General features: G+C 44.9%; 2 protein-coding genes across 6 annotated transcripts in view; one reads left to right on the forward strand and one right to left on the reverse strand.

Annotated features, from left to right (window-relative positions):
* RUFY2 (RUN and FYVE domain containing 2) overlaps positions 1–4,080 on the forward strand; it is a 28,467-nt gene extending 24,387 nt beyond the window's left edge. The window contains exon 18 of the mRNA XM_040605333.1: positions 289–4,080. Within this exon, the coding sequence (XP_040461267.1) occupies positions 289–432 (144 nt within the window). The 3' untranslated portion in view covers positions 433–4,080. The remainder of the gene's footprint in view (positions 1–288) is intronic.
* Positions 4,081–4,740: 660 nt separating this feature from the next.
* On the reverse strand, positions 4,741–11,183 carry HNRNPH3 (heterogeneous nuclear ribonucleoprotein H3). 5 transcript variants are annotated; one of them, XM_040605338.1, is made up of 10 exons: positions 11,070–11,183; positions 9,704–9,840; positions 9,031–9,169; positions 8,333–8,475; positions 7,790–7,876; positions 7,316–7,434; positions 5,866–6,001; positions 5,526–5,606; positions 5,354–5,440; positions 4,741–5,041 (listed from the first exon to the last, which is right to left on the reverse strand). In XM_040605338.1, the coding sequence occupies exons 2-10, from the start codon at positions 9,819–9,821 to the stop codon at positions 4,965–4,967; spliced, it is 987 nt and encodes a 328-aa protein (XP_040461272.1). In that variant the 5' UTR covers positions 9,822–9,840; positions 11,070–11,183; the 3' UTR covers positions 4,741–4,964. The 5 variants fall into 5 exon arrangements, with proteins under 5 accessions (XP_040461272.1, XP_040461270.1, XP_040461273.1 ...); XM_040605336.1 differs by having other exon boundaries at positions 8,288–8,475; XM_040605339.1 differs by having other exon boundaries at positions 4,741–5,076; positions 8,288–8,475.
* Between the last annotated feature and the right edge of the window lie 487 nt (positions 11,184–11,670).

The raw sequence follows: 11,670 nt of genomic DNA on the forward strand, positions 1-11,670 counted from the left end.
AGAGTATGTTATTAATCTGGGGGTTGAATGAATCTACAAAGCATACATATATATATGCATATACACACACACAGAGTCCTAGACAGACTATCTACCATGGTCTGTCTAGGATTGCATCATATATTGAGATTCAGATGAATTATCTTTTGAAAACTGATTCCATGCTTAGACTAAAGAAATGGAAGTGATCACATTTTGGATTGCTTTGTGCATAATTTTATTGTTGTCTAATTACCAAGTGTATTTCCATTGTGAATTTTAATTTTTAATCTTCTCCCCATTATTTAGCATCATTGTAGAAACTGTGGTGAGATCTTCTGTAATGCCTGTTCTGACAATGAACTGCCTCTGCCTTCTTCACCAAAGCCTGTTCGGGTCTGTGATTCCTGCCATGCAATACTTATACAGAGGTGCTCTTCTAATGTGCCATAAGATTATTTTACAAGATATTTATTGCCTTTTGGTATTCAGCTAATCCTGTAATAAAATCCCAACTAAAGAACATACAGCAGTATTGCCAGAATTTCAGGTAAGCAGTTTAGAGTTGCATTTTCAAGGTACCTGAGGAGGAGTTTGTCTGCTTCCTGTTGAAACAAACAGAGAAAATGGGACCCAAATGTAGAAAATGTACGTGTTAAAAATACAGATGAGAACGTCAGTTTACCAAATGGCTCAGATGCTCAAATGGAGGAAGCAGGGTAGTTTATAGAGGAGACTCAGCGTTAACATGTATTTGTTGAGTATCTTAGTCGTTACAATGATCTTTAAAAAGGTGATACGCTTACTTGATTTTACAGGCTAGTCTGCAACAAGTCCAACCTAATTCTGCTGCAGAATGTGCCTGTGATGTGCTGTTGTAAAACAAAACTGTGTGCTAGCTAGTTTTAAATTGTATTTGAAAAAAGTAACACAATGAATGCAGTGGTCCGATAAGTTATTGCCAGATGCCGTAGTAGTTTACTTCTCCTCAGTTACTGAGATTTGATACATCCAAGAGTGTTGTACTGACGGCCCTGTTCTTCGTATGCACAGGTGTAAGGGGAGATTGTGCCAGGCAGGTGACAGACAGTGCTTCCAGGCACTTGGTGAGGGAAAGTGCATTTTGCTGAATTCATTTTTTAAGTTAACTATTTGATATATCTGTGTTTCCGTTAAAGGAGAGATGTCCGTCACAAAATTTTTGCCTGACGTTGTCTGTAACCTTCAAGGGATATCTTTGCGTTATTTTCGTGAGTCATGCTGTAAAGCTTGTAAGTGTAGTCACTGCATAGCTCTAGAAACAGAGTGAATCTGCCACCAAGAAAGATTAGGATTAAATAATGGGGTACTGTGTTCTTTCTGTGTTGGACAGGAAGGTTCTTCCTTGTTTTGTCAGCACCTTTCTCAAACTTTCAGAGTTTGTTCCTAAACTTCATTTTTTTCCAGAGCACTGCTGGGTAGGCCTAGGTCTGATGACCACTCTTCACACTGATGGCAACTTCCACTGGAATGTAAATCCTTATGCTTCCCATAGACAAACACAAATACATCCTTTGATAAATTGTCCTTGCTTCCAGTCACTGCACTCGAACCAATCCACCCTCTTCCCTTCAGTCGCTTGTGCGATGGGGTCCAGCTGCGGAATCTCCACGCTGTGGTCTGTGCTGGCAAGCTGCCGGCAGAACTGTGAGCCCCATGGTTCCTTCAGCCATGGGCTTGGGAAATTCCCCGTACTGACAGGAGAAGGGAGGCTTTGAGACAGGTCTTTTAACTGTTCTTGCACTTTGTTTAGCTTAGCTTTGTCTTTTGAAGATAGGTATTTAGTTACTATTCTAAAAGCTAATACAGCTGTTCTTTTTAACACCTCAATGTAGTTGCTTATGTAGCTTTTGTAAAGAAAAATGTTTTTTAAATTACCTGATGTAACTTTTTGTAAAATACAAAACAAATACTTGTAAATCTGTAAATAGCTTTTGGAAAAAAATAAACTTAATTGATCTGCAACTTAACTGTGGGAATAATGTCATTTCATTTAAATTTGTAATTCAGAGTCTTTTGAGTGTTTTGTTATGACTTGTTCAACTTGCTTAGAACGTCCTTGTGTACGCTGGGGAGTGGGAGCTACCCTGCTAATGACGGAACAAACCATGGAACAAACCACGTGCTGCTCCCATGCCGCCTGAAGGTATTCTGGGAGCATTTGCTGGTGGGTTTTACGTGGAGCAGGTATGGAGGCAGCAGGGTTTGATCCAGGATACAGATGATGCTAGTATGTACTGCTTTAATATGTAACTTTTCAAAATGTGTTCAGCTGAACAAAATTGAGTTTTAAATAGTTGATTTTTAAAATAAGAATATAGTGTACTTCTGTAACGTGCAATAAATTAAATGTCTGTTACTTAACTCCACTTTTCTCCTCTCCTCAGTGCTGCCCTGCTTGCATGGGAAACTGTCACTGAAGTAGTGTGTAATAACCCAGATCACTTTTACTTACTTGAAGTAAAACTTCTGCCTGGAATGAAATGGTGAATACTGGATGTTCTATGGAGTTTTATTTCCCTTAGCATCAAACTACGTACCTGGCCTGCTTTTAGCAGTTTTTTGGACCACACTGTTATTAACTCTGTATTTTCGTCTCTCTGTGAACCTGTTTGACAGATTGCAGTTCTAAAGCATCCTCCCACGGGGTGGAGGAGGATCTGTGGGGGACCCCTCCACTCATCAGGAGCCATAACTGCCCACGGTAGCAGAGCTCCCCGGTTTGTGTTCTTGCGAAGTGACTCCTGAGGGCCGGAGCTGGGGGCGTTAGCAGAGAAGCACACGCCCGTCCCCAGCCAGGGCCCGCCGGCGCTGTGCCCACCGGCACGCGAAGCTGGTTCACTGACGTTTGCAGCAGCTTCTCTGAAAGCCAGGGGGACGGGCAGCGATGCCTGGCGTTCCCCACACCGCTGCTGGCATCAGCTGCTCCCGGTAGCCCAACAAGCGCTTCAGCTCCTCCTGCTTCTCCCAGCCAAAGGCTGAATTGCATCCACTGGTGGAATCAGAAACTTCTCAGTGACCAATCAATCTCTGACCAGAGCTTTTCTTCTCGAAAACAATTCCTCTGCAATTTGAACACTGCTTAAGTGACTGAAAAGGTGACCAGACAGGTTCAACTGAATGCTGCTTGTTACAGGGTGATGTCACCGTGGAAGGGACCAGACAGTCTGAGGGGATTCACTGTCCAGGATATGGAATTCCATTCATCGGGACTCAAGTTCAGCTTGCTTTTTGCAGATTGCTCGGTTATACAAAACAGCTGAAAGTTTCAGCTCTGGGCCTGCTCTCCAGGGGTGAGTCTTACACACGTTCCTGTTCCTGCTCATAAAATGGAACACGAGGTGTGCCTGAGTGAGGGAACAGCGGAGCTGGAACTCTTCACAGAGAGCTGTGGCTATCTGCCGAGGTGACAGAAAACATGTGCTTCCATTAAGCGCAGATGACTTCTACCTTGCTGTATTTTTTGCTGTAACTGGATTAACTCTCATCCTGACCTTTGCTATCTTGTTTTATGAAACGCAAAAGGTTTTTCAGCAACAGACGAAGAACCCACTAGTTTTAAAAGCACTGCCTTAAACCAAAGCCCTGTAAGATCACCTTCCCTCCCCTTCCTAGCCAAAACCGATACAACTGCCCTTTCAGCTACTGTTTCCAGTCACTTTGACACAAGACCACGCTCTCTAGCAAAATAAACTCCATTCTCCTCTCCCACAAGAAGACATTTATTACATATATAACACAGTACTAGCAAAACAGGTGACAGACTTTCAATACCCAAGATCACATTTGACATTTTAAGGGAGGCATTGAGGACAAAGCAGTTAATTTGGGAGATCACACTGGCTCAGAATAATAAATACCTTTTTTCATTACACATCAGGTATGTTAAGTGTCTTCAAACAATAGTTTCTTACATATCTTACATGTCACAAATGCACAAAAAGTCTTATCAATGTGTTTGGGTAGTGTGTTACTGAATGAGTACCGGGCTTATAGTTATTTTAGAGATACTTTGTTTCTAATGAGCTCATCCATATACTGGCTTGTCAAGTTTGAACAAAATACAGACAAATTGGCCCTGTGCTGCAAAAAAAAGCTGAACCATGTTTAAATACAACTTCAGGAAAGAAGTAGTCTACCTTGCTTCCAAATCCCCCACTTTTCTCAAAAGCTGTGTTTGTGGAAAAAATACTAAGTAGACAGCTTCAAATTAGCTAGTATTTGACCTTTCTAATGTTAGCCCAAAGCTGTGCTAGGGGTTTAGTTTAAAATGCAGTTATCGAGAGTGCTACAGCAAAGCACAGAAATAAACGTTGCTTGGTTTTGTGGAGGCACAAAGCTTGGGCACTACTTGTTTGTGCAGCTGTGTATTTGAAGATGATAGTAGAGTCCGGTAGTACAAGAAAGAAAGCCAGAACAATGACTTAGCTTCTGCAGCTTTATGCTGTGTTGAAATTACTACATACAACTTATCAAAAGTGTTTAGGAAGGATCGTTACCAAATAAAAACTAATCTATCCAGCTACTTTTTTCCCCTTAAACAAGTGAATTTTTCAAATTCATTCACTACACCAAGATTACATAGAACTGAATCAGTGTTCATAGGAGTTACAGTACAACCACCTTTATTGAACCATAGTACAACATCTTAAACCAACTGTAATCTTGAATATGTAATACATCCTTAGGAGTAACTAGTATAAAAAGTATCAACATCAGTGGTTTGAATATAAAAATTTATTTAAAGTCAGAATATGCAACAAATAAAACCTACAGAAAACAGATTTTCCCATCACAATCTGTTGCTTACCAAATAATATTGTGAAAACACATTCCTTCAGTCATTATAAAGTTCTTAAAATACAAAAGAAATCAAATTTTGTAAGAAAGTCTAGTAGACCAGAGACTGTTTCTTCCAGGATGTTCTGTAGAAGCAAGGCTACCCTTCAATACATTCCACGCCATCCTCCTCCACCCATACTGCCTTGCCCATAGTATCCTCCACTATTTCCACTGCCACGACCTGCAAACAATTGACACAAGGTCACGCATACATACCTTAAAAAAAGAAAAAACGTGATGGGTAATACGGAACAGTTCGTTGAAGATAACTTCTACTAAAACAACAATACTTCAGCACTACTTTTCTAAACAAGCATCTGCTGCAGTAGCAAAATGCACAAAGCCCCGATTTACAGTTTACGCTGAACCACCACCCTCCTTCCCTTTCTTCCAGCACAGAAAGCCCAGCCCACCACCCTTCCCCACAGTCTGTCAGAAGACAGATGTTAGCAACATTTTACAAAATACATTTAAAAAGAGAACTTTTACTTACTATATCCGCCCAAGCCATCAGGAGTTCCGTATCCGCCACTGTAATTGCTACCCATTCCCATTCTACCAACAGAACCGTAACCTTGATCTGAAAAGCAGGAAGTGCATCGTTACAAGCCTGCAACTCCTTAAGACTTGGCAAAATGTCAGTTAAGCCTGAAACTGATGCGTACCCATTCCGTCTCTGCCATAGCCTCCCATTCCAGAACCACCTCCAGCAGTTGAATTCAGGAATAGCTCAATATATCGATGCTCTGTAGGGAACAAAAGCACCTCACTTAGTATTTGGTTTCAGAAACCAGAAGCATAGAGATGCAAAGCAAACCCACCCCACCTTACAAGTAAGTCACAAGCCCACAGAAATTGAATTTGATATGTGATAAATGGCAAAAAGCCTTCTGACCTGGGTACTTCCTGCACAGCAACTTAAGTTTAATGCAGGTTAAACCCTTATATTCAGTTTCCTCTTATATACTCTGGTCAGTGAAAGCATCAAGTGAACATGACACTCACGCATGTGATTTTTATCCTTAGACATGGCAGCTACTGCATCCTCATGTGTTACAAACTCCACATCAGCCTCTCCTGTAGCTCTTCCGTCTGCCCCAATATCAATGTGAACTCTTATGGGGTTCAATGGTGAGAAAAACTGAGAATTGAAACAAAAATTATAAATAAATAACACTAATGCAGAATTCGAGCCAGGTACTTCCTACCACTTAAATTCAATTACTAATTTCCAAAGTATCACTTAGTGATGCTTTTGGACCGTCAACGTTAGGTTAGTCTACACTTACAATCCATTATTATTACACAACTTGAAGAGCTCCGGCTACAGAACTTGAGGAGCTTTCTGTAAAGGCAAGGATACAAACAAGAATTCCTGCCTCCACATGCTGCTTTAAGCAACGAGTTCTAATATAATGCCATCCTGGAAGAGGAAAATGATCACTTCATTTTTGAAGCAGCAGAGCCAAATGTATTTCTCAAAGCAAGGACACGTTTGTGGAATTCATAAAAAGCTGTCAATCATACTGCTCTTCCCTGCTACGTTACTCGAGAGATCCAGTGGTATTTCTGACTAACAGCCTTTTTACCAAACAGTATATGCAAACAAGCCTTTGGTATGCCACAGAAGTACTACTCATCAACTTGCAACAACATACTCTGAATCAAAGGCTTAAGCTTGGCCCTTGCTCTCAGGAAGTCTTTAGACTACAGATAACAATCCAACTGACACAAAAATACAGCCGAATTAAAAAAAAAAAGCCACCAAAAGAAACTAAAACAACAAAGAAAACAAGCACAAGCTTAAGCATGGAGTCCGTCCGCCCCCCAAGAGAGGCTGTGTTTAAACCAAGCCTTATATCCCAGGAAAACTGTTTCCCTACAAACACCACATCTATACTGACACAAGAACATCCCAAATTCTTGCAGATGTACTTTTATTTGCCTCCCTGGTACCTTATGAGTAATGGGACACCATCTCCTCGAACTAAACACTGCTCCCAACAGTCTCCCCACCCTCTCCCTCCTAAAATAAAGTCTCAGGTCAAAAAATAAATAGGTCAATACAATCAAAGTTTCACATTTGCTATCACTCTTTTACAAAATCAAAAATCTTCAGTTAAGCTTAAACAAACTCCTGAAAACCTTAAAATAAGGGTACTGATTGCAACAACTGCTCTCTCTCCAATACACCTTTTCTGGAAATGAAAGAGTACAGAGATTAACGATAAATATAGCTTGGCTGACTTCTTCAGTAATCTCACCTCAGACATTACCCTTCTAAAAGCTCGTTTACTACCAAGTTTTGCAAAACTTGCATAAAAGGCCATTGACTTCAATTGGCGGATGTATTAGAGCTATTAATCACTTGAGATCTTTAATTGAGTTTGGAACAGGAAAGGCAAGAACGTGCCAACTCTTGGCATTAGAAAGCCCTTTTCCCCACTGTACTTACATTAGCAATATCATTTTCTGTTGCTCGAAAAGGCAGTCCTCTCATGTGAACAAAGTGACCGCCACCATGGAAACCCGACCCTGTGTCTCCAGCTCCACCATAGCCATGTCCTCCCATGCCTATTAAAAAACCCAAACCAAACAAAACCACACACCTGTAAGATCATCACAAAAAGCCAGGAAAGTCCTTACTACTGTTTTTCTGAAAGTGCTGACTTCATACCACTGCAGGTAAGTTGTTTACATGTTCCATGTATCAACCCAAATACTAGCAGAAGACATGGCAAGCAATGTGTTTACTTTTTCCTAAAATTCCCCAGTCCTGTTTCCCAGCACCCCCCCCTTTTTTCAGCAACCTTCTTTCTTTACAAAATAATCTAATGAAGAAAGCAGTTATTTCTGTCTTAGTAATACTATGTTTTACAACTCAGTAAAAATATTTTTAAACAATTTATGAAAAAAGTATTTTTTTTACCTCTCCCATCCCTCATTCTGTCATCATAGCCATCATTTCCGTAGCCATAGTTATTATAGCCACCATAATCATCAAAGCCACCATACCCTGTGCAACAGAGAGAAAGAAAGGAGTGATTACATCCTTACCCAAAATTCACAGAGCACTGCACAAGAGTCAATTTTTCAATCTTTGGGCACCCAGCAGTTTGCAAACAGCCTCTACAGACTGGTAAACCTGAATTTCTTGACAGGGTGCAGGTGTATGTTTCCTTTTACACAGTGACTATAACATGCAAGTGAGAGATCAAATTCTGCTGAAAATACAGTTTCCTTATTATTTCCATTAATCTTAAACACAAAACCACATTTGTTGATACAGCACAAGTAGACATTTTTTTTGAGATAACTGCGTCAAACCTAATGGGTACCGTAGCTACTGTTCATTTCTTTATTTCTTGACAAAGATGTCAGGAACACAAAACTGACAACAGAACCTCCAGTCATTAGATAAACATACCACCGTCATATCCACCACCTCCTCGACGCATTCTGTCATACATACTTCCACGCCCAGCTCCATAATAACCCCCTCTTCCTCCTAATGGTCTATCATATGGTCCAGGTCGTTGTTGTCCCATCATTCTTCTCGGCATGTCACAGAATCCTCTGATTTCACTCTTACTACTTTTGAAGATTTCAATATATCTAATAAAAGAGGATTTTCAAGGTACCAGTAAGAATACATGCATAAGCTGTCTGAATATTACACAAGGCCATACTACGTTTTCTATAACTAAATGTACAATCCAACAGAAGTGACTAGAGATGCCATACAACTTAAGTTTCTCCTCAAAACTGCAAGAATCTTAAGTGTATATACAAAAAACACACAACACTTTATACAGTGGCAAAAATTACTATGTGAAAATTCCAGCTGTACAGATTAGCATAAAACATGTCTTTCCAGTATGAGAAACATACTGTTGAAAAACAATGTCTAGCTATAGTAGCATTTATCACTAATTACCCTACACAAGAATGATTGAAACAATTTTCTGAGTTTAGCAAGCTACCCAGAGCAATACTGTCTCCCCCACCCCCCAAAGCTACTGTATTTCCCAAGTTAACTTAGGATCAGTTATAAAAATTCTTAAAAAACAGCCAGTTCCATATAATGGTCCCCAACCCCCCCAAAAGCATTACTGACCCACAACCCCCAAAAATAAAGGTTTAACACCATCCCAAACTCTCCATCCCCACCTGTGCCCTATTCTTTCCTTGTGTTTCCCCAGAGCATTTTCTGCTATCTCCTTTGAAGCAAACTGCACGAAGGCCTCCCCTGTGCTTCTCCCCTGGTAGTCCAGCGTCAATGTTATCCCATTTGGCACGATTTCCAACCCTTTAACCCAAGGACAAATAACCCCATCAAGGGGAACAGTGTTAAAGGCTGAAACATTCCCATCTGTAGCAAATACTTAAAAGCATATCTAAACAACAACAACGAAAAAGAAAACCACCTTGTTTCCCCCATCACCCAACAATACAAGCCAACGATCTTTCATTAAACATTTATGGATTTAGCCATACTTCTTTTCCCGTTTAAACTATGCAAAAATACAACCACCTAAGTTACATGAAACATATATAGCTACCAATCAAGTAATTTAGCTGATCCAAATGCTAACATTCAGGTTTTCCCAAAATGCATAATGCATTTACCACCTCAACAAAATTAGATACATAACTCTGTTTTACTACATCTATGGTTATTTGTATTTCATTTACAGGGCATAATTCTTACTTAAGATAAACTAATTTAACACAGTCCCTCCCATCCACCCCATAAACAGCTATTACAAATTAAAATGTGCAAAACATTGTGTAAAAGATACAAGAAAACTCAAGTCACTATATTCAACTATACTAGAGGTACCTTGGAAAAACTGAACAATCTCTTCTTTGCTGCAACCAAATGGTAGGCCTCGAAGTCGTACCACTGTTCCATCATTAGTTGTATCGTTTGGCCCATTATGTTTTCCAGTCCAGTCCATCTTTTATTTAAATCAAAGCCTAAAAAGAAGAAAAAAAAAAACCACAAACCAAAAAACTTTGAGATTCCATATATGACCAAGTTCCTTCCCTCAACAGAAATCTGGTAGTTTTTCTTCAGACAATTAGTACTAGGAATAATGAGCTTTTTTTTTTTTCCTGTTATGTATTTAAAATTGTGTTTTATCATATCTACAGCACGCACACATCTAGAACCACCCCGCGCTCTGACGGGGGGGCAGCACGTGGGCGGGTACAGCACATAAAGCTCGTTATTTACTCAGAGTACGTCGAACATCCCTTCTATCAGCTTTGGTGGGGGCTTTCTGCGTTATTTCTGGGGGGGTTGTTATGCGTAAGTTGAGGAAGGCGCAGGAACCACGCAACGGTTCCTGCGCGGAAGCACAAAGCCTTCCTTTGTCTGCAAACAAAGCGGCCGGGGCCACGCTCCCGGCTGTTTTTTCGGGTGTTTTTTCCCTTCCGCCAAGCCGGGCGGCGCGTTACCCCGCGGGGGCGCGGCCGGGGCCGGGCCCACCCCGAGGGCAGCCGGGCGGGCGCCCAGACCCCGCCGGGGACGGGGAGGTCGGGCCCGCGCGGCGGCAGGTGCGTGCACGCGCGCCGCCCTGCGCCGGGGCGCGTGCGTACGTGCGCGCGAGGCTCCGCGAGCGCCCCACAATGGGCCGCGCGGCCGCCCAGCCGCAGCACCCAGGAAACCGCCGCCGCCGCCCTCCTCGCGCGCGGGGAGGCAGGCCCCTCCCCCCGGCCCGCGCCGCCGACACCGCGGCCCTGACCCACCGCCCGCTCCCCGGCGCCATTTACTGCGCCTCCCCGCGGCCGCCCCTTCCCGCCTCCCCTCTCCCGCCCAGCTCCCCGCCGCGCCCCGCTGCCATCTCTCCGCCTCGCAGGAGCTGCCCGGCCTCCGCCCGCGCAACCTCGGCCCCCCGGGAGCCCCTCGCCCGCCGCTCTCCTGGGGCCGTTGCGGCCCTCGGCTCCACCACTCAAAATGGCGGCCGTGCTCGGGAACGAGGCTCCGCGGAGAGACGCCGCGCCGCCCCCTCCCCCCCGCCCTCTTTCGGGAGCGCGGCGGCCCACGGCTCCCGCATTTGCGCGCCGGCCCCGCCACCCCGTCGAGGGGCTCAAAGGCCCGCCCGCCCCAGGGCCTGAGCCCCCTCTGCCACCGCCACCCTGCCTGCGGGCACCCCGGGCGGGCCCTGCTAGGGCTCCCCTCGGTCCGCTCCCTCAGCACTCACCGGGAGACCCTCGCACACCCCTCGACGCGCTCCGGCAGGAGCTTCTGCCGCGAAGGAAGCTCCTCCTCACTTCCAACCTGCCGGTGGGCTCGAAACGTACGCAGCGGAGATGGGCAGGCGCGCGTCCCGGCTACGCAAGTATCGCGATAAGCCGCGCCGCGCTGCTCAGCCCCGGCCGCGCGGCCCCGGCACATGCGCGCCTCCGGGCAAAGGCGACAGCGCGTGCGCGGCGCGGCGGCCCGGCAGTTCCCGCCCATTCCCCTCGCGGCGGCCGGCGGCCGGGGCGCGTGCGCACTGTTCTTGCCGTCACGCGGTGCCTGCGTGCGCTTGGCGCCAAGCGGGCTGCGCGCTGGGAGCGCGCGGGGCGGGGCGCGTGCCCGTAACGGCTGCCCGGGGATCGCCTCAGGCCGGCGGCCGTGCCCGCCATAGCGGAGTCCTCCGGGTGTCCGGCTGCCTCGGCGCAGGCTTGGCGGCGAGGATGGGGGGCTTCTCCCGTATGGGCGCACGCAGTGGCAGTCCGCCTCCCCTCGGCTTTGCCGCTGCGGTAAACCCGCGGCAGGCCGCGCCCGCGGGCGGCCTCGCACGGCTCCCGCCTTCGTAA

This window comes from Falco naumanni, chromosome 9 (genome assembly GCF_017639655.2).
Source record: "Falco naumanni isolate bFalNau1 chromosome 9, bFalNau1.pat, whole genome shotgun sequence".
Classification (NCBI taxonomy): Eukaryota; Metazoa; Chordata; class Aves; order Falconiformes; family Falconidae; genus Falco; species Falco naumanni.

Bases quoted from the DNA above. Each gene is read 5' to 3' on its own strand.
- HNRNPH3 (XM_040605336.1), bottom strand. From the start codon at position 9,821: ATGGACTGGACTGGAAAACATAATGGGCCAAACGATACAACTAATGAT. The intron at 5,607-5,865 runs GTGAGTGTCATG...TGTTCCCTACAG, and splicing joins TAAGGATAAAAATCACATGC to AGCATCGATATATTGAGCTA. The intron at 5,042-5,353 runs GTAAGTAAAAGT...AATTGTTTGCAG, and splicing joins TGATGGCTTGGGCGGATATA to GTCGTGGCAGTGGAAATAGT.